General features: G+C 42.9%; 1 protein-coding gene across 1 annotated transcript in view; it reads right to left on the bottom strand.

Moving 5' to 3' along the window:
* Positions 1 to 22,291, bottom strand: part of LOC134575460 (alpha-2-macroglobulin-like) — a 143,148-nt gene that overhangs the window by 40,860 nt on the left and 79,997 nt on the right. The window contains exons 17-20 of the mRNA XM_063434754.1: positions 18,660 to 18,771; positions 11,858 to 11,942; positions 10,278 to 10,503; positions 7,029 to 7,152 (exon numbers count right to left, since the gene is read on the bottom strand). Coding sequence (XP_063290824.1) covers positions 7,029 to 7,152; positions 10,278 to 10,503; positions 11,858 to 11,942; positions 18,660 to 18,771 — 547 coding nt within the window. The remainder of the gene's footprint in view (positions 1 to 7,028; positions 7,153 to 10,277; positions 10,504 to 11,857; positions 11,943 to 18,659; positions 18,772 to 22,291) is intronic.

Raw genomic sequence — 22,291 nt, 5'->3', positions numbered from 1 at the left:
CCATGTATATCCTTTGTCTGTTCAGGAAAACTCGGTTCTAGAGGAGTATATTCGGGAGAATTTAGAAAAGGGATTCATCAGGAGGTCTTCTTCTCCGGCCGGGGCTGGGTTCTTTTTCATTAAGAAGAAGGATGGCACGCTGAGACCTTGTATCGATTACCGAGGCTTGAATAAAATAACTGTCAGAAATGCCTATCCTATCCCACTGATTACCGAGTTATTTGATCGTCTTAAGGGCTCCAAAATCTTCACCAAGTTAGATCTCAGAGGGGCTTACAATTTGGTGAGAATCCAGCAAGGTCACGAGTGGATGACGGCATTCAATACCCGGTATGGCCATTACGAATACACTGTGATGCCATTTGGACTATGCAATGCTCCTGCAGTATTTCAAGATTTGATTAATGAGGTACTTAGGGAGTTTCAGCATGATTGTGTTATCGTTTACCTGGACGACATACTAATACACTCTAAGGAGATTGAGACTCACCATAGACAGGTCAGAAAGGTATTACACAAGCTGCTGCAACATGGTCTATATTGCAAATTGGAGAAGTGCAGTTTTGATCAGTCTCAGGTAGACTTTCTTGGATACGTGATTTCTGGGGAAGGTTTTAAAATGGATCCTGTAAAACTTCAATCTATTTTAGACTGGCCCTTGCCCAAAGGACTCAAGGCTATCCAAAGGTTTATTGGTTTTTCCAACTACTATAGGCGCTTCATTAAAGGATACTCCTCTATCATTGCGCCTATTACCAATATGACCAAACAAGGGGCTGATACTAAGTTCTGGTCTAAGGAGGCTCTGGGTGCTTTCAAGACTCTCAAGGAACTTTTTGCCTCGGCTCCCATTCTAGTCCATCCTGATACGACTCTGCCTTTCTTGCTCGAGGTCGATGCCTCTGAGACAGCAGTTGGGGCTGTTCTGTCTCAAAGGTTAGGGGTGGATAAACCGTTACACCCTTGTGGTTTCTTCTCTAAGAAATTTTCTGGGCCTGAGAGCAGATATGACATCGGGGAAAGGGAACTGTTAGCAGTCATTAAAGCCTTAAAGGAGTGGAGACATTTGTTGGAGGGGACCCTACACCCTATTACGATTTTGACGGACCACAAAAACTTGTCCTATATTGGGGAGGCTAAGCGCTTATCCTCTAGACAAGCTCGTTGGTCCTTATTCCTGACTCACTTCAATTATGTACTGACTTACAGACCTGGTTCTAAAAACTCTAAAGCCGATGCATTATCTCGCCAATATGAACCTTCTACTGTACCTGAACCAGTTCTTTCTTCTATAGTTCCGAAATGCAATATCCTTGCTAATACGAATCTCAGGATTCATTCTCCATTATTGGCCGAGATCATTAAGTTGCAACATCTAGCACCTAAACAGACTCCTGCGGGCCGTCATTTCGTTCCTCCTGCTCTTCAACTGGAACTTTTACAGTGTTTACATAATAGCAAGATGGCGGGACATCCTGGTATTCGCAAGACTTACGCGTTGATCTCTAAGGACTTCTGGTGGCCTGCTTTACGGAGGGATATTGAGGAGTTCATCGCTGCATGTGAAGTTTGTACTAAAACCAAACAACCCCATACGCTTCCATGTGGATTCCTGCAACCCTTGGAGGTTCCAGAAAGACCATGGTCCTGTTTGGCCATGGACTTTATTGTCGATCTACCTATCTCTAAAAGACAGACTGTTATCCTCACCGTGGTTGACAGGTTTACTAAGATGGCACACTTCATTCCCCTGCCTAAACTCCCGTCTTCTCCCGAATTGGCAGAGATATTCGCTAAGGAGATTTTTCGCCTACATGGGATACCCTCTCAAATTGTATCGGACAGAGGCTCCCAATTTGTTTCCCGCTTTTGGAGGTCCTTCTGCTCTCAACTTGGTATTAAATTAAACTTTTCTTCTGCCTATCATCCTCAGTCTAACGGAGCTGCTGAACGTACCAACCAGAAAATTGAACAATATTTACGATGCTTTGTTTCTGAACACCAGGATGATTGGGTCGGTTTGATTCCTTGGGCGGAGTTTGCACACAACAATCTCGTTTGCGATTCTACTCATTCAAGCCCCTTCTTCATGAATTATGGTTTTCATCCGTCTATTCTTCCTTCGGATTCCCCTTCCCAGGGGGTACCGTCGGTTGATGTTCATGTTGCCAATTTGAGGAAGTTGTGGGATCAAACTCGACAAATCCTTGTGCACAACTCTATGTTGGTCAAGAAACACGCTGATAAACGTAGAAGGGCGGCTCCGGTCTTTGTTCCTGGTGATAGGGTATGGCTGAGCACGAGGAACATCCGTTTAAAAGTGCCCTCCATGAAGTTCGCTCCTCGTTATATTGGACCCTACAGGGTGCTGACCCGTATCAATCCAGTTGCGTATCGTTTAGCTCTTCCTAATACCTTACGCATCCCGAACTCGTTTCACGTTTCATTGCTGAAACCACTCATATGTAACAGATTTTCCTCCACAATAGCCCCTCCTCGCTCCGTTCAGGTGGAGGGTCAGGAGGAGTATGAGGTTAACTCTATTATTGATTCTCGAATCTCCCGGGGGAGAGTACAATATCTGGTTGATTGGAAGGGATATGGTCCTGAGGAGAGGAGTTGGGTACCTCAGGAGGATGTTCATGCTCCCCGTCTCCGCAGGGCGTATCACTCTCGCTTCCCATCTCGTCCCGGTTCATTCCGCCCGGTGGGCGTATCTGAGAGGGGGGGTACTGTCAGGGTACCTGTGGTCTCTACCTCCAAAAGAGGTAGAGACTTAGCTGTTCCTCCATCCAGACGGTCTGATGGCTCCCTTCCCCGCGGTCTATCCGGTCATGCTAGGCCGGCCGCGAGGGAGTGACTGCCTTTTACAGCATCTAGGCAGGAAGTAGTCATCAGGACACTCCCCCGGAACGACCTGTCAGTCAATTGCTGCAGGACCAATCAGGACGCCTCGGAGGCGTGGTTACTGCTCTGAACAGGGTATTTAACAGAGCTTCTTTCATTAGCTCATTGCCCTGTCGTGGTTCTAGCTTGTTCTAGTCACTCAGTGCTTGTGTATTCTATTATCCCTTTTGGTTTTGACCCGGCTTGTTTACCTTACTCTGCTTATCTCTGTTACCCTTGATTCGGCTTGTCTCTCGCTTACCTGTCTTCTGTTACCCTCGACCTCGGCTTGTCTTTGACCATTCTATACTGTACTACTTACGTTAGTCCGGCCATTCTAAGGTCCGGTATACGTATCTGGCTACTGTTTGTACTCTGCGTGTTGGATCCCTGTCCCGATCCTGACAAATGGTTACTATGATGATTTCTCCACCTCAATTTGTAAGAATAAAATACAAAAATTAATATTAAAAATAGTAAGTAAATAAGAAGATATTGCTTTTTGGGTTGCTTTTTGGTGGAGATGATATAATGATTTTTAATGTATTTGGTATTGACTAATAATCTATATCTCTTTATCTATGTTTTTAAAATGCTCTAATATGAGCATATTATCCAAATAAAGGGAAGAATATGGACTTTTATGTGGACATTACTAAGGACATACTATTGCCAGCACCTTGCCCTCTAACAAAATGGCGAAATCACCCTCTGCATATGTGGAAACCTGAGTACGAATCTACATCACAGGAAATGATGCTGGACCCCACGTGACCGGGAGGGAGGCATCATCGAATAGTGGAATGGATAGAGACTATTCAGATTCCCGGAAGTGACGTCACGCGCTCGATTATACGTGCGTGCGCGATGACGTCACCAATAAGGGATAGAGCACTTTCAGCTGAATTTCTTCACACTCCCCCATGAGAACGTTCGTTATTGGCTGTAATGCGGTCCGTTTCCTCCAATCCGGACGGAAGGAGGGATATTTAAATAGAACAAACCAGGATGGAAGTCACCAATTGAGAAAGCCGAGAGAGATCGGCGAAACGCGTTTTGGACAGCTACCAGGACATTGTATGTATTTTAAATGATTTTAAATGTTCGTATGAATAAATCTTTATTGAGTTACATGCATCTGGTACATCTTCTATCCTGCTGAAAGGGGGAAGGAGTCATCCCTTAAAAGGACTCACGGGCCAATACACTTAGAGCCAGGTTACAGGCTCTTATTCAGGTGAGAAGAAATCCTTCACCTTTATTTTTGATATCAAAAGTTATAAGGATTTCAACACCAGGGCGAATTTCCCCTGTTTTCTTTTTGTTCTTTTCTGAGGAACATACAACAAACGGATCCAATACTACCCAGATACCTTACATACCCTTAAGAAATTGCTGGGGAGTAAGTGATTATTACTAAGCGCTACACACTCTCACTACCACATATTGTTTGTGTATATAGTGGATTTATTGTATTGTATTATAATAGGATTGGAGAGTTCCTATTTTTGTGTGGGAGCTGCTGCACTAAGAGCACCTTATTTTGGAATTTGCTTTAAGCGCCTGTTAACACAGATTACTTTGTATACTTTAGATGAGGATAAAGGTCTAGCTGACTGCCTCAATGAATATTTTTGTTCGTTATTTACAGCTGAAAATGAAGGAAAGGATCCTCTGTTAAAAAAAAGGATAAATTAGTCATTTATTACACGTGAGTTTACAGAGGAAGAGGTTCTATTTCAACTGTCAAAAGTAAAGACAAATAAGTCAATGGGACCTGATGGAATACACCCAAAGCTATTAAAAGAGCTTAGTGGTGTACTAGCAAAACCATTAACAGATTTATTAAACCAATCATTGTTAACAGGAGTAGTCCCAGAAGATTGGAAGTTAGCGAATGTTGTGCCCATTCACAAGAAAGGTAATAGGGAGGAGTCGGGCAACTATAGGCCAGTAAGCCTTACTTCAGTAGTGGGGAAAGTGATGGAAACCATGTTAAAGGATAGGATTGTTGAACATCTAAAAACACATGGATTTCAAGATCAGAGACAACATGGGTTTACTTCAGGGAGATCATGCCAAACTAATCTTATTGATTTTTTTGATTGGGTAACTAAAATTATAGATCTGGGTGGTGCAGTAGACATTGCTTACCTAGATTTCAGTAAGGCTTTTGACACCGTTCCACATAGAAGGCTTATCAATAAACTGCAATCTTTGAGTTTGGATTCCAATATTGTTGAATGGGTAAGGCAGTGGCTGAGTGACAGGCAACAGAGTGTTGTAGTCAATGGAGTATATTCGAAGCTTGGGCTTGTCACCAGTGGGGTACCTCAGGGATCTGTACTTGGACCCATTCTCTTTAATATTTTTATTAGTGATATTGCAGAATTCTTGATGGTAAGGTGTGTCTTTTTGCGGATGATACTAAGATATGTAACAGGGTTGATGTTCCAGGAGGGATAAGCCAAATGGCAAATGATTTAGGTAAACTAGAAAAATGGTCAGAGTTGTGGCAACTGACATTTAATGTGGATAAGTGCAAAATAATGCATCTTGGACGTAAAAACCCAAGGGCAGAGTACAGAATATTTGATAGAGTCCTAACCTCAACATCTGAGGAAAGGGATTTAGGGGTAATTATTTCTGAGGACTTAAAGGTAGGCAGACATTGTAATAGAGCAGCAGGAAATGCTAGCAGAATGCTTGGTTGTATAGGGAGAGGTATTAGCAGTAGAAAGAGGGAAGTGCTCATGCCATTGTACAGAACACTGGTGAGACCTCACTTGGAGTACTGTACACAGTACTGGAGACCATATCTTCAGAAGGATATTGATACCTTAGAGAGAGAGTTCAAAGAAGGGCTACTAAACTGGTTCATGGATTGCAGGATAAAACTTACCAGGAAAGGTGAAAGGATCTTAACATGTATAGCTTGGTGGAAAGACGAGACAGGGGGGATATGATAGAAACATTTAAATACATAAAGGGAATCCACACAGTAAAGGAGGAGACTATATTTAAAAGAAGAAAAACTACCACAACCAGAGGACATAGTCTAAAATTAGAGGGACAAAGGTTTAAAAATAGTATCAGGAAGTATTACTTTACTGAGAGGGTTGTGGATGCATGGAATAGCCTTCCAGCTGAAGTGGTAGAGGTTAACACAGTAAAGGAGTTTAAGCATGCGTGGGATAGGCATAAGGCTATCCTAACTATAAGATAATGCCAGGGACTAATGAAAGTATTTAGAAAACTGGGCAGACTAGATGGGCCGAATGGTTCTTATCTGCCGTCACATTCTATGTTTCTATGTTTCTAGAATGATGCATGTGCAGCACTACCTGCCTACTCTACTCAGCGGTTACTCATGCCATCTGTGCAAGTTACTTTCTACCCTATACGTTCCTCTGCTGAGATCCAGAAAGTACTCGGATATCCTGTTGCACCAGTACATGAAAATGGTTCCCTGAGCTAATTTTACAATGAATTATGTGTCACTTATCAAATACCACGTGCATAGGATGATTTTCTGTCCAATGAATTATGGTTTTGATACTTACTCTAACACAATATTTTAATATTATTATTTATAACTCATTGTATATTTCTGACATTGTATAAGCCTCTCATTTTATATCTTTCTGATCTTCTGATTTTATATCTTTATATCATCAGTTCATTTTCGAGAACTCTATGTTCTATGACTATGAAGGCATCTTGGGTATAATGAGATGCTAATGGTTTATGTATGTTTGGTTTCAGAGCTGGATTACTTATTAGTTGACCATGGTGGCTGCCTGTATGGGCCCCTGTCTGAGCCAGGAGCTCAGGATCTGAGTTGGCTCTTCTTGAACTGACAAGGATATCAAAATAAACAAGATTTAAAAAACACGATTCCCTGGTCCGTGGCCGACCATATTAATTGCAATTCCTTAATGGTTCCAGGCGCTCTGTGAGGAGGTCACAGATACCAGGATTCCCACCCTGCACTCTGAATTCCATAGAGAGTGGCAGACTGTAAGCAGCAGTTTATATGAGCTGCTGCAACACAGACCTGCAGCTGCACTGGAAGCCCGCTGGGCCATCAAGGGAATTCACCTGACCACAATATGAAGCTCCATATATTTTTTGTCCAGTACCTATTGTTTTAGCAGTGACATTCCAGGTATATATTTCAGATTGATCTGCACAAATGCAATGGTTGTCCTCATTATATGTCTTGACAGCTTTGAAATCGGGAGAGTCAGACAACCACACTCCCACCTGTAAAAATGAGAGAAGGATAATGTCATCAGTTCATCGCTTATGTATAAAGAAAAATATATCCAAAGTTATACAGCTTCACCAAAGCCAATCAATTATTTAAATAGACAAAAGCACACGTTAAAGTAAGTAAATAAAACTTTGACGAATTAGTCAATCCTTAAAATCATGCATGGTACAGCTAATGGTCTTGAAAGAAGATGGAAAAATAGCAGTAACAACTGGTTTTGAAACCAAACAGACCAGTTTGGAGGAATAATCTTGTGGTACACACAAAAAATAATTTTATCTTATGATCATGTCTGGTAAGATAAATGGATTTAAAACCTAAATTTTATTTATTTGACTTGGGCACAGAGGAAATATTTAGGTTTGCTTTGTCTGAAATTATCCAACTGCTCTGGACAAACCAAATTTCAATATTTAATTGATTTGGTTCATCTGAATTTCATTATATATTTTTTTGATTGAGTGAAGGTCTAAAAATATATTCATCTTATTTGAATTTCATCATTCATGACAAATGAAGGGTTAAACATGTAGGCATGAGGGAACATTGCTCCCTGCAACTTCCTACTGCCATTATACAACCCAGGAATGGCAGTATATGCTTGGGGGTTACCTGGTAAAATATCCCACTCTGAAACAATAGGAGTGAGAGTCTCCTGCACCATCCACTAGTTATGCTGGTCTGAGGTATTTACATTTTAAAAGCTAAAGAGTAGCAGATAACTGCCCACTGCTCTTTGTCCCCCAATCTCCTGTGTTGTGGGATTAGGGGTTATGATATCATATGCATCATTTTTGAATAAGAGCCACAGCTCTTTGACATTTCCAAGCCCATCCCACAGCCCTAGCATGGAAGTATATATGGGGGAACCTAGTTTAGTGCACCCCCTAAAATAGGAGAAAATTGGCAGCATGCCTTCTCACTCCTGCCCCATCCCCTAGCTATGCCAAAATAGGGCCTAATGCCCCAATCCTCTGTACTGTGAGATTAGGTTGATTATTTCTAACGGGGGACCTGATGCAACAGATAAGAAGTTAAACATAGAAGTGGTAAGGAGCACAGCTCTCTACCATTTCATATTCCTATTCCAAATCACAGGCAAGGGAAGGGCCAATTGCCCCCTTATCAATAGAAGTGAGGGGGGCATGCCCCATCCCCTTGGTATGCTGAGATGGGCCATTTAAATTATAAAAACCATGCCCCTCAACTTCCTGTGCCAAGTAGTGATGAACAGCAGTGCTGCAGCCTGATGCTCTTTTCCCCAATCGTCTGTGCTTTGGGATTGGTGGTGATCATTTCAAATGGGGGAATCTGGTGCATATTTGGCCAGGTCCCCAAAACAATAGAATAAGTATGCTAGGATGGAACATTTACATTTTAAAAGTCAAAATGCGGTGGACAGGCTGCTTACTGCCTCTTATTGCCCCCAGTCCACAGTGCTCTGGTATGTATGTAATCATTTCATATAGGAGGTCCTGGTGCAGGGTCCCAAAGCACAGGGGACTAGGGTCAAAAAGCATGAGGAACTAGTGCTGCAGTCTACTGTTTCTTTTTAACAGAAAGTAATCTCAAAGCTCCCTCAAATCAAAGAATTGCATGGACTAATTTAGTCCATTAAGCAATTTGTTTTTAATTTTTTTTTCATCATGATTATATTAGTTGATACGTTTTTTAGAAGAATTAACTGATCTTCCAATATCCATAAAAATGGACATTCATCCAGTAAGGAATGCAGGGGTCTATTAGTTACTATTATCTAGAACAATGAATATATAACATCTAACGTATTTCTAAAAAAAATTGTGTATTCACCTTTTTTATTTACATTTTTATATTTGCTGTAAGCCACATACAAAATTAATGTGAGACATTCACCCAGTAACTTACTATTTCACTGTTCATCTAGTACAATTACATTTTGCCTATCTGAAATACAGGATCCAATACTGTGTTGGTGCTTCTGTTAGCTATTATTATTATTTATAAAATGCTAACAAATTCTGTAGCATTGTACAATGGATGGACTAACAGACATGTATATGTAATAAGACAAGCAGGATGCACAGGAACAGAGGGCATTGAGGGCCCTGATCAACGAGCTTACATTCTAGAGGTAGTGGGCTAATGTGGCACAAGAGGCAAGGGCAGGATGTATTTCACGTATGGGAAAAAGAAGGTTGCTAGAATAGTTTACAGTGAAGGGTTAGTTTATTGGATGACACAATTGCAGAAGAGGAAGCAGGGTGGGTTACCAAGGTACGGGGAGGGAAAGCTATTAACAGTCTAATTGGATATGAAAGAGGAAAGACAAGAAGCTCTGTTTTGGACAGGTTAAGTTCAACAAAATGAGCAGCCATCCAGTTGGAAATAGCAGTCAAAGACCTGAGTCAAGAGGGTTGGTGAGAAATCAGGAGAGGGCAGATAGGTTTGCATGTCACCCACATAGAAATTATATTGGAAGAGAGTTAACAGTGTGAAATAGGCATTTGGATTCTTGGGAAAGTGGTTATGATGGTGTTGAAGTAGCTTTCTTTTGCGGAGGAAAGAACCAGACTGTAGGAGCTTAGCATAAATTTATAGTGGAGGAAGTCAGACACAGAATGCAACTTTCTCCAGCAGCGTTCAGCATTTCTCGAGCATTTGTGGAGGTGACGGGGTAGCTTAGTGTGCTAGGGTTGTAGCTGGGGTCACTTGCAATATTTAAATATAGGAGGTGTCATGATATCTACAGTAGTTGAGAGGAGAGGGTGGAGTTGTAGAAGGAGATTGCAGAGCTAGGGCAGGTGGTGTTTGAGATGGGTAAAATGAGAGTTTGGAGGTTGGTGGAGAATTGCTGAGTTGCTTTGTTTCATTTCAATGGCAAATCCAACATTATGTTAATAAAATATTTATTAATTTACTGATCTCATCTATACTATATGTATCAGTTAATTTACACTTGTCCCTAAAAGGTTACCCTGATGTCAATATTTAATCTGAACTTATTTGGTTAATTTTCTTGGCATTTTTGTCTCCTGACATCCTTCAAATATGCCTATAGGTGAATTTAGCAAATACTACCATGCTGTAAGTTTTCTGAAATAAACAGGCTCTTCATCTTCCTTGTGGTACTTACCACCAAGCACGTCTTCTCATAGTTGAAGACCTGGGCAGTGAGTGGGAATACCTCATCCTGCACCACAGAGTGGGGAAACGTCAGGTCAATAAAGTAAGATTGGATTGTGGTAAGCTCAACTTTCTCAGCCTCCCCATAGCCAGACTGACTCAGACAGAATGCATCCGTCTCCCATGTAGTGATAGAGTCTGGGGTGGTCAGGGAAATCTGCGTGTGACCCTCTGGTCTGCAAAGGAAGAGGAAGAATGGAAGAAATACATAAAAATATATAAGATTCAGCAAATGATATATCAATGTAAATATAGCAAATAAAACATCATGGTCTTCATTTAATAATTTTGGATATGTTTTGAAATTATTTAATATTTTTGGATATACTTTTAAAGCGATTTAATATTTGGAAAAAAACATGTTTTTTTTAAGTTTTGATCTATTCATATATTTATAATATTTTTTTTTTATTAAATATAATTTAGAAAAAAAATGATATAATTTGAAAAGCTTCTGGCACCTTTTGAAAGAACAGCTTAGGCAATAAGGTCCTATTTAATATGAATACCAGCATATATAAACACAAAAAAAGCAGCCAGCATAGAATGATCTTAGTACCTGAACAATTACAATTCCCATTGGCCTGAATTAAACTTTTTGGATAACTGTTAAAAAGTCAATCTGAATAGAATGCCAGGGCAAGTCAAGAATAAAAAGTCAACAACACAAAAATAAAAAAAAATAAAACTGATTTGTATTGTACGCTTTTTATTTTTCAACAATGCTAGCAGCGGCAATTTATTCTGATTGACATTTGAAAAGCTTAGGAAAACTCTTTAAATTAAGGCCTATGTGTGTTAATGCTTCATAAACATTATATTGGCGACTTAGTTTCTGCACAACGTATCGATCAATAATGAATGGTACTATGCTTAGGTTGTAGCTAGCTTTTACATTTGGCTAAACATAGAATTTATTTATTATTATTCTTCTTCTTCTTCTTATTATTATTATTATATTTAACTCAAAAGCAGTCAAGTGTTGCGCCTGCCTCCTAATCTTAGGCTAAATTATTATATTCTCTTATCATTTAAATGTAGATATTTACTCCAGCAGATAAGGAAAACTCTGAAGATGATATTTTATATGTTTTAATAAAGTTAATCTTATTGAATATGTGCGCATTTATTACAGATAATTGCATGAACTCTTCATGTTCTATGCTCTGCTAGCTGTATCCAAACAATGTGTGTATTATTATTTTATTTAACTTCCACAAACATTGTATAAAGCTCTCCTTTGTTACTGAGCACGCATTATATTGAGATAACATACTTATCATAAGAAATAAGACTCGATGTGTTGTGGTCAAGTCACAGCCGATTTGGTAAAGTTGGGATTAATCATATATTTGCTTTATTAAATTAATATCAGAACTACAATGTTGTGCACAATCTGTAAGAAGTATTAAATCATACATAATTTCCAGAAAGCACAGGTCATTAAATAGATAATTACATTTGAGAAGAGAACCCAATCAGTTATCCATTTATTTGATATTGCTATAATACTATATTGTTGACACTCACCCTACACCTACAAGATCATAAATCCATGATTCGGGAAGGAACTTGCGTTCTATAGTCTTCTTTGGTTCCTTTGGTCTAGGAGGAGCTGAGAAAGGGACAGACATTTCTGGTGTAAAATCATACTATAGAGAAAGATAATGAAAATTGCACAAAAACAAAAGACTAGGGATAAACATATATAAAGACATGAAGTAAAAAAAAATATAAAAATAAACAATAAAGAGGTGACAGTTAATTTTAAACTTAAGCTAATTGACAGATTGGAAGACAGATCTCCAAGATTGTTCTAAACAGGCCCCATTTTTCCGCCTAACTTAAGAATGAATTGTTTTCTCTTTGTTGACTACAGCATTGCTGACCAAATTCGATATTACAGTCATTGTGTATTCATTATCATGCAGCAGTTGATACACATAATATTACAAAAGAGAAAAAGAGAGTGTAATCAAAATGTTGAGAAAGCGCCGTGCCAAGCGTGAAACACGTTCAGGGCTTTTCGGTCCTTACTTGGGTCACTTCTAAGTGTTTATTCCCCCTTCTCACAGGTGCCGTACTTTTATAATTTCTTTCCTAGCTTGTGTTACACCTTTGAAATATATGGTTTCCCCAGTGGGATTTACTGTATATTATGATAGGCAAGGATCACCGAGCATGTTGTTATCAACCTTCACATACTATATAGCATTGACTGGCGCATATGAGGACTGTTCTAGGCAATTTTTTGCTTGTATTTCCATGTGTAATATTTTTTGCAAATAAAATGTACCTTTTGTTAAAAGATTGGTGTTCAGTGGAATTTACTACTAAGGTCTGAGTGTGCTGACATTAGGGATCATTTGGGAAAAAGTTTTTCTATTGGAGTTTTACTAAGTCCAGGACTAACAATGTGTATGTTAAATTTTATCCACATGATATGCATCTAATAACTGGCAAATATATTCCAAGGTCGTAGCTGCTGCAGTTAGTTTGTTTGATTGTTTAGTTGGTAATAAAAAGTATAGACATGCATAAAAGGAAGGCAATAGAAAATAAAGAAAGTTACAAAATTACATAATGTTCAAATACTACATGTACGTAGACAAAAGAATGGAGATAGTGCATAACAGTAAAGACAAGTATGTATGTAAAAAAATAATAAGAAGAAAAATTATATATAAAAAATAAACTATAGTAGGAAGATCAAGCAAAGGGACAGAAAAAAACAAAAGAATGTGAGATAAATGATAAAAGGAAAAAGAGGGGCTGTGGTTATTGACTTGAAGATCATCAGAGGAGAAAGGAGATGGCTGGTCACTGAATGCTGGCAAATGAAATATAGAGAGTATCAGTAGTGATTGCCTGTTAACAAACCAAATAAAAATAAAATACATAAACAATGAAGAGACAATGGATGGTGTGACGAAACCAACCTCGCCACTGGGCCCTGGAGAAGCCTGTTTGCTAGCCTCCTACCTACTGACTATGGCCCCTGGGTTATTTGGGGCATATTGTACTGTATATTGCTGCTACTGGCCCTTTTAACAGCATCTATGGACACATTGGGACTTTTGGGACTACTGTCCCTTTAAGACTGTGAAGCATATTCTAGTGTACTGCCTGTAATATTATATATGTATTTATATATGTGTTAAGTTTATCCTGGGTGATTTGTATGCAGCATTCATCTGATTGTTCGGTAGAATCACTCCATTCAGTATATTGAGTGAAACTACCGAACAACCAGACCACCCAGGAATAAGTGTGCCTCCAATTACCGTTTGCAACAATGTTGCAAACGGGTAATTGGCAATCAGTGCAGTGTGGTCTGTGTCCTCTGGGTGGCCGCCATTCGGGAGCCGAACACGTGGCGGCGGCCATCTTAAACCACCGAACAGCGGTGTTTTGCCGTCGAGTGTCTGGAACTAAAATTGGACACTTGACTAGGCAAACACCGCTGAGACCTCCATACTTCCAGAAATTCATATAGAAACTACCGAATGACCCGCCGTTCGGTAGAAAGAACCCCACAAACAAGGGAATTCATTCAAACCCTCTCCAGGCTCTATAACACAGGCAATTCGTCTGTTTTCATTCCCTTGTTTGTGACCGACCGCAGGGCCAAAATGCATGGAACTGTTTTCGGATACTTTACCCATGCGGTCGGTCAAATCTTTGGAACCCCATATCTCCCGAACCGTTCATCCGAATGACTTGAATTTTGAATATGTTGTCACCCTGAATAAGGGCTATCCAGCGATGCTGGATTTAAAGGTGTACCCCCTGTTTTTGGGGTACATCCAGAACTTGGCTGAAAAGGTGTACCGGATAATTGGGTTTAATGTTATCTGAGGGGAGGGGATGTGTGGGCTGAACCATGTATGTGATTGGTTATTTTATGCCTCCCCCTGGGTGTGGCCTGTATGTGTACTCATGTAATAAAAACCAGGCTGGGTGCCCCAGCACCTCAGACCACTGCTTGACCTTCAACACGGAGCCTTGTCTCGTTCTTGGGGGGATTCACTGTATGCTGTTGGAGATTGACTGCTAGGAGTGTAAGCTGATGTCTGCTTTTCCTATTCATCTGCTAGCAGCTATTCGTGAGGTTCCAGCTTGGAGTGCTATCTTATTCCCTGGTATGCAGTTCGGGAGTTTGATGCATTCACCTATAGCCAATTCGTGAGTTTTGATGTTCTGCAGTAGCTGTGCCTTTCTGAGAAAAGGGGATTATCGCCTAAACGGATTTTAACCCCTCATATGCTGAAACGGTCCGTTACAATTGGTGGCAAGCGGCGGGATCGTTCCTACAGCCAGAAGGACAGCTACAGAACACCATTGCTTTGGATTTTTACAATTTGAGGGCAACACATGTCTGAGTACAGCGACCCTGACAGCACCAGGATGGAACCAGCAGTGGAGTACGATGAGGGTGACATGGATGACCGGGATGCATTAAGGAAAGGCATCTGGTACCAGGCCCTGGATAACATACAGTACCAGCAGGGCAAGAGTCTCCCCAGTGAAGAGCAGCGATGGCAGACACGACTGGCACTGCGGATGCCCTTCCTGGGAGAGCAGCCCCTGAAGGGATGGGTGAAGGAACTAGAGCACCGGGTATGGCAGGAGCTATGGCTGGAGGATGCCTACCAGGCGCTCTGGTGGTATATGGCACAGTATATACCCTGGACAGCCGAACATGACAAGCCAGAGGGAGAAGAATTTGATGGTCCTGGCTTGTTATGGGAGTCCTTTGCAGAGCCTGGCTTCGGGAGCCCTGCGCAAACCAGACTGCAGGACATTTTCTATGAGAGGGAGGCTAGGCATGAGTGGGATGACCCCCATGAGGTAGAGCAAGACCTGGCTCACCTAGCAACCCTGGAGTGGGAACTGGAGCAAAACTACCAAGATCTCTTCCACTTCATTGGGAAGGCTCAGCAGGACAGTAAGGTGACAGACCCAGATCCAGACCCCTTCCGCTGGGAAGATATTGTAGAGATTTACTGGGAAGAACCCCAGGTGGCCGGTAGAGATGGGACCGAGGTCTCTCCACCGGTCCTGCAGGGAATTGGGAGCCCAGTCTCCATTCCCCAGCGGCAGGCTGAGTTACAGGGGGCAGAGGTAGTTGGTCCCACCCCCCAGCAGCAGAGTGATATGCCGGGAAGGCAGTGTGAAGTGCAGGGAGAGGAGAGCAGCGTCCTCCCTCCCCAGCGGCAGGCTGAGTTACAGGGGGCAGAGGTAGTTGGTCCTACCCCCCAGCAGCAGAGTGATATGCCGGGAAGGCAGTGTGAAATGCAGGGAGAGGAGAGCAGCGTCCTCCCTCCCCAGCGGCAGGCTGAGTTACAGGGGGCAGAGGTAGTTGGTCCTACCCCCCAGCAGCAGCATGATTTTTTGGGAATTGGGAGCCCAGTCTCCATTCCCCAGCGGCAGTGCGAAGTGCAGGGAGAGGAGAGCTGCGTCCTCCCTCCCCAGCGGCAGGCTGAGTTACAGGGGGCAGAGGTAGTTGGTCCTACCCCCCAGCAGCAGCATGATTTTTTGGGCATTGGGAGCCCAGTCTCCATTCCCCAGCGGCAGTGCGAGGTGCAGGGAGAGGAGAGCAGCGTCCTCCCTCCCCAGCGGCAGGCTGAGTTACAGGGGGCAGATGTAGTTGGTCCTACCCCCCAGCAGCAGCGTGATTTTTTGGGAATTGGGAGCCCAGTCTCCATTCCCCAGCGGCAGTGTGAAGTAGAGGGAGAGGAGAGCAGCGTCCTCCCTCCCCAGCGGCAGGCTGAGTTACAGGGGGCAGAGGTAGTTGGTCCTACCCCCCAGCAGCAGCGTGACTTTTTGGGAATTGGGAGCCCAGTCTCCTTTCCCCAACAGCAGGACACTGTATTGGGAGAAGAGACAGTCGGTCTCCCTCCGCAGATGATGGAAGTATGCATGGGAGAGGAGCTTATTACCACCTCTCCCCAGCGGCGGATTATTAATGGGCAGAGTGTTCTATCGGGAGAGGAGCTTGTTACCCCCTCTCCCCAGTGGCAGTTTAATGTACCAGGGGGAGACTGTAAGCCCCCCACCGGTGCAGATGGGACCGTGGTCTCTGCACTTACCACACAGGGGGTAGGGATGGTCGGTCCTACCCCCCCACGACAGAACTATGTATCCAAGGGGGAGACAACCGGTCTCCCCATTCAGCAGCAGAGCTATGCAACGAAGGGGGAGACAATCCGTCTCCAGCAACCAGGCTCCAACCAGACTACTCCGGTGGAAGTGCTGGCACCAGGACAGAGTACCGCTGGTCTCTGCCCACTGAGCAACCCACCAAGGCAGCCTACCAGTCCCCTGCACAGCCGTGGTGAGGCAACTGGACATGGACAACTTTCTCCTCTATCCAGGTGTAGTAACCATTTATTGTGGGTGGGCTGTACTGAATTTTCTGCTTTGTGGGTGGGTTGCTGGACTAACAAGGGCACTGACCGGCAGGAGGGCAGGTACCCTGTTAGTCTTTTTGGAAAGGGGGAGAGATGTGACGAAACCAACCTCGCCACTGGGCCCTGGAGAAGCCTGTTTGCTAGCCTCCTACCTACTGACTATGGCCCCTGGGTTATTTGGGGCATATTGTACTGTATATTGCTGCTACTGGCCCTTTTAACAGCATCTATGGACACATTGGGACTTTTGGGACTACTGTCCCTTTAAGACTGTGAAGCATATTCTAGTGTACTGCCTGTAATATTATATATGTATTTATATATGTGTTAAGTTTATCCTGGGTGATTTGTATGCAGCATTCATCTGATTGTTCGGTAGAATCACTCCATTCAGTATATTGAGTGAAACTACCGAACAACCAGACCACCCAGGAATAAGTGTGCCTCCAATTACCGTTTGCAACAATGTTGCAAACGGGTAATTGGCAATCAGTGCAGTGTGGTCTGTGTCCTCTGGGTGGCCGCCATTCGGGAGCCGAACACGTGGCGGCGGCCATCTTAAACTACCGAACAGCGGTGTTTTGCCGTCGAGTGTCTGGAACTAAAATCGGACACTTGACTAGGCAAACACCGCTGAGACCTCCATACTTCCAGAAATTCGTATAGAAACTACCGAATGACCCGCCGTTCGGTAGAAAGAACCCCACAAACAAGGGAATTCATTCAAACCCTATCCAGGCTCTATAACACAGGCAATTCATCTGTTTTCATTCCCTTGTTTGTGACCGACCGCAGGGCCAAAATGCATGGAACTGTTTTCGGATACTTTACCCATGCGGTCGGTCAAATCTTTGGAACCCCATATCTCCCGAACCGTTCATCCGAATGACTTGAATTTTGAATATGTTGTCCCCCTGAATAAGGGCTATCCAGCGATGCTGGATTTAAAGGTGTACCCCCTGTTTTTGGGGTACATCCAGAACTTGGCTGAAAAGGTGTACCGGATAATTGGGTTTAATGTTATCTGAGGGGAGGGGATGTGTGGGCTGAACCATGTATGTGATTGGTTATTTTATGCCTCCCCCTGGGTGTGGCCTGTATGTGTACTCATGTAATAAAAACCAGGCTGGGTGCCCCAGAACCTCAGACCACTGCTTGACCTTCAACACGGAGCCTTGTCTCGTTCTTGGGGGGATTCACTGTATGCTGTTGGAGATTGACTGCTAGGAGTGTAAGCTGATGTCTGCTTTTTCTATTCATCTGCTAGCAGCTATTCGTGAGGTTCCAGCTTGGAGTGCTATCTTATTCCCTGGTATGCAGTTCGGGAGTTTGATGCATTCACCTATAGCCAATTCGTGAGTTTTGATGTTCTGCACTAGCTGTGCCTTTCTGAGAAAAGGGGATTATCGCCTAAACGGATTTTAACCCCTCATATGCTGAAACGGTCCGTTACAGATGGTAACTGGCTGCTAGCTGAACAAATAAATGGAATGACAGATGGTGATTAACTGTAGCACATGGCTTGCTGCATTTCGCCTGGAGGGCAATTACAAACAAGTAGCCCAACTTGAAGCCAACGCAGTACATTGTCTCACCACACTCCACTTTGTTTTTAATTTGGGTTTAAATGAAGTACACTCATACTGCAATAAATATGATATCATAATAATAAAAGATGATAGTTAAATAATAGATTTAGTGCACCCCACATACGTCTTTATACTATTGGCTCACAGGGAGCAAATACCCCCTTTCCAGACAACTCCTTACTCGCTTGTATTAGAGTAAAGGGAATAGAGGAAAGAGAGTACAGTGATTGACCCACGAAAGGTAAGAGAGGGACAATGTACATAGAAAGAAACACATTGTGGGACATATCCCTGCCAGGTATTTAGTAAAAATGATTATGATTCACTTACAAGTCCTTGCAAGTCCTGCTCTTCCTTCAGACGATCGAGGATTGAAGTCCAAGTCTGAGCATATCTGCGGTCTGTGGATCTTTGTGTTGGTGAAAATACTTAAAAAGCTTGTCTGTGAATTATGAACATGAAATATTGAATAATTAGTAATTTTCTATATTTCCTGGAAGTTTTAGTTTATGAGCATTGATTACCCTCTAGTAATCATATACAGTACTTGAATAAGTTTATTTACTGAAACAATTATTTTCCTCCCATTGAGCAGCTGCTGAGCACATTATTACGTTTTGCAAACAAACTTGCAGACAATGTTATTTAGATTAGGTGTAAAATTGTCAAAAATTCAAGTGAAAAATTCAAACCTTAGAACAAAATAGTTGAAAACAATATATTGGCCTAATATTTACAATTCACTTAAAATGTATTTTTAATTGCTGACAGTTCATGTTAGTAAATAGTCCTGTATGTAACCATATTTACACACGCATCATGCCTTGCTTTACTGTGCATTGAATTAGTGTATCGGGCATGATTGGGTGATGGAGTATTCCCATAAGGGTGCTCTAGGAAGGGAGGGCAAACCCCAAAGTCACACTGGTATATCAAAGCAACCCAGGCACAAGCAGGCAGTCCTTATTTAAGAATAGTGTACAACAACATTTCAGCCCTCAAACAAGCATTTGTCAGGCTTGAGGTTTGATTGAAGATTGAGGGACAAAATTTTAATATTCACTGCTCCTAAATGACCTCCTGCTTGAAAAACCCTAGTGAGTGTGCTTGGGCCTCTTTGATGTACCAGTCTGTTTTATTGTTAGGATTTTTACCCTCCTGGGCAGCAGCTAGATAAATGGCACACTATCTCCTACTGCCATACAGGCACAGCAGGGATAAAAGAAGGCACTCCCTGTCTGCTGGAATGTCTCCCTCAACAGCTGAAGTCTATCTAGAAGAAGCTTGTTTTGAAACATAGCTGCTTTATTGCTCTCCCTTTTTTATCGGTCATTTAATTTGAACTGTGAATGAAATGAACATTTAGTAGCTGTCCCCTAATCATCTATCATCTTTTTTTCCCAAGAGATACAGTCCACACCATCATGGCAAGCTAAGCTGCTTATTCCACCCACCCCCCCCCCCCCCCACACCCCCTCCCAATTTTTTTTTTTTTTTTAAATCAGCTTCTTCTCCATATTGTAACTTTTTTTACATCAGCAATGTAACTCCTAATCATGAAACTGCTAGTCCATTGCTGTGATGCTTCTTTCTTGATACATCCATATGGATTTGGAGTCCAGGAGATTTGTTGTGGTTCATGGTTTTGGAACCAGGATTTCACAATAATTGCTGTGTTAAATTTTAATGTGTTTTTGGAGTTCCAAGATGACATCAGTCCATGTGGATTGATAATTCCAAGATGACATCAGGCCATGTGGATTGGTAATTCCAAGATGACATCAGGCCGTGTGTTTGGGAGTTCCAAAATGGCATCAAGCCATGTGAAATTAAAGTGCCAACATGGTGTCACTGAACATGTGTTTGGGGAAGTAGATACACAGCCCAATTACACTAACAATAGACAACAGCAGAGTTACTGGAAGCCAACATACACTTGCAAGCACCCCAAAAGCCAACCCTGTAACTTTGTACAGGTATAATTTATATTATGAGCTACATCATGTATTTTGGCATAGATATATCATAGCAGTTAACCCTCAATTCTTACAATCACTCGGAAATTAGCAAAGATAATAATGTTTCATAAAAAATATTAAGTATAACAAGTTGCAATAAATAGATATTCCAGCTAAACACATAGACAAACCAATACAATGATACTAGATGTGCTATGCTAAACAAGCAGACTTGCAGGGGTTTAACCGAGTGAGATTTAAAGCTAATAAGTATAAAAACATAAAATTCATACGGTTTTTATACCTATCTAATCCAGGCTATCCTACAGTGATGATGAGTAAACCTTGATGCATGAAGAGGGGCTTTCAGCTGACATTTGTACCTTTGGGTAGGTAGGGCTTGATGTTACTGCAGGAATGTTTATGGCCTAAACACCACATGGCAGCTTGGTTTGATTTGTGCCCTGGCTGGCTATTCTGATGGTCACATAGCTTCTCCACAGGGCCGGCGCTACCATAAGGCAGCCCAAGCGGCCGCCTTAGGGCGCACCGGCCCCGGGGGTGCAAAATCAGGCTGACCGGAAGGAGGGAAGCGCACTGCGCTCCCCTCCAACCGATGACCTATTGTAGCATGGCCGAGCGCCCGGTTCTGTGGGCGCACGAGGGAGCACTCTCCCATGTGTGCTTCCTCTTCAGCTCCCTTGCGCGCCACATACTGATACCGTAGCTGGAAGATTACGTCATCTTCCGGCGCCGGCATCCCTATGCGGTGTGCGAGGGAGCTGAAGAGGAAGCACACATGGGAGAGTGCTCCCTAGCGCGCGCGTGCCCGCCAGCCAGCCAGCCTACCCACCCACCCGCCCAGGAGCCCAGCAGCACCACTGGACCCCAGGGAATCCCTTCAGCACTCCAAAAAGGTAAGGAGGCTGGGGGATTAAATTTTTTAAAAAAACATGTGTTACTGTGAGTGTTAGTGTGTGTGTGTGTGTGTGTGTGTGTGTCTGCTAGTGAGTGTCAGTGTGTGTGTCTGCTAGTGAGTGTCAGTGAGTGTGTCTGCTAGTGAGTGTCAGTGTGTTTGTCTGCTAGTGAGTGTCAGTGTGTGTGTCTGCTAGTGAGTGTCAGTGAGTGTCAATGAGTGTCTGCTAGTGAGTGTCAGTGTGTGTGTCTGCTAGTGAGTGTCAGTGAGTGTGTCTGCTAGTGAGTGTCAGTGTGTGTCTGCTAGTGAGTGTCAGTGTGTGTGTCTGCTAGTGAGTGTCAGTGTGTGTGTCTGCTAGTGAGTGTCAGTGTGTGTGTCTGCTAGTGAGTGTCAGTGAGTGTCAATGAGTGTCTGCTAGTGAGTGTCAGTGTGTGTGTCTGCTAGTGAGTGTCTGTGAGTGTGTTACTGTGTGTCTTACTGAGTGTGTTTGTGTGTGTATTAGTGAGTCTGTTTGATGTCTGTTAGTGAGTGTGTGTTTGTCAGTGAGAGTGTATGTTTTGTAAGTGAGTGTGTATGTATGTCTGTCACTGAATGTGTCTGTCAGTAAATGTGTGTGCATCTGTTCGTGAGAGTGTGTGTGTGTGTGTGTCTTCAGCACTTACCTTTCTCTAGCGCCGGACTCCCTTGGCGCTGGGACTCCCTCCGCCTCTCAGCTCCGAATGCTCTTGCCGCGCACGCATTCAAACCGCCCATAGGAAAGCATTACTCAATGCTTTCCTATGGACGTTCAGTGTTTTAGAATAGCGGAAGCTCCTCTAGCGGCTGTCAGTGAGACATCCACTAGAGGCTTTCTCTGAAACTGCTATGTTTTCAGCTGCAGGGTTAAAACTAGAGGGACCTGACACCCAGACCACTTCATTGAGCTGATGTGATCTGGGTGTCTGTAGTGGTCCTTTAAGTGTGTGTGCATCTGCATGCACTGGTGTACATACCGCAGTCGCAGGGGTCACAGCCCTGCAACCCCTGCGACCAGGTGCCTGCCGCCATGTGTTGCGGGCACGGATCAATTTGCGCACTGGGGCCCCATG

The sequence above is a fragment of the Pelobates fuscus genome, chromosome 10 (assembly GCF_036172605.1).
Source record: "Pelobates fuscus isolate aPelFus1 chromosome 10, aPelFus1.pri, whole genome shotgun sequence".
Lineage (NCBI taxonomy): Eukaryota > Metazoa > Chordata > Amphibia > Anura > Pelobatidae > Pelobates > Pelobates fuscus.
Note: the sequence above shows the minus strand (reverse complement) of the source record. Positions and strands in the feature narration are given on the sequence as shown.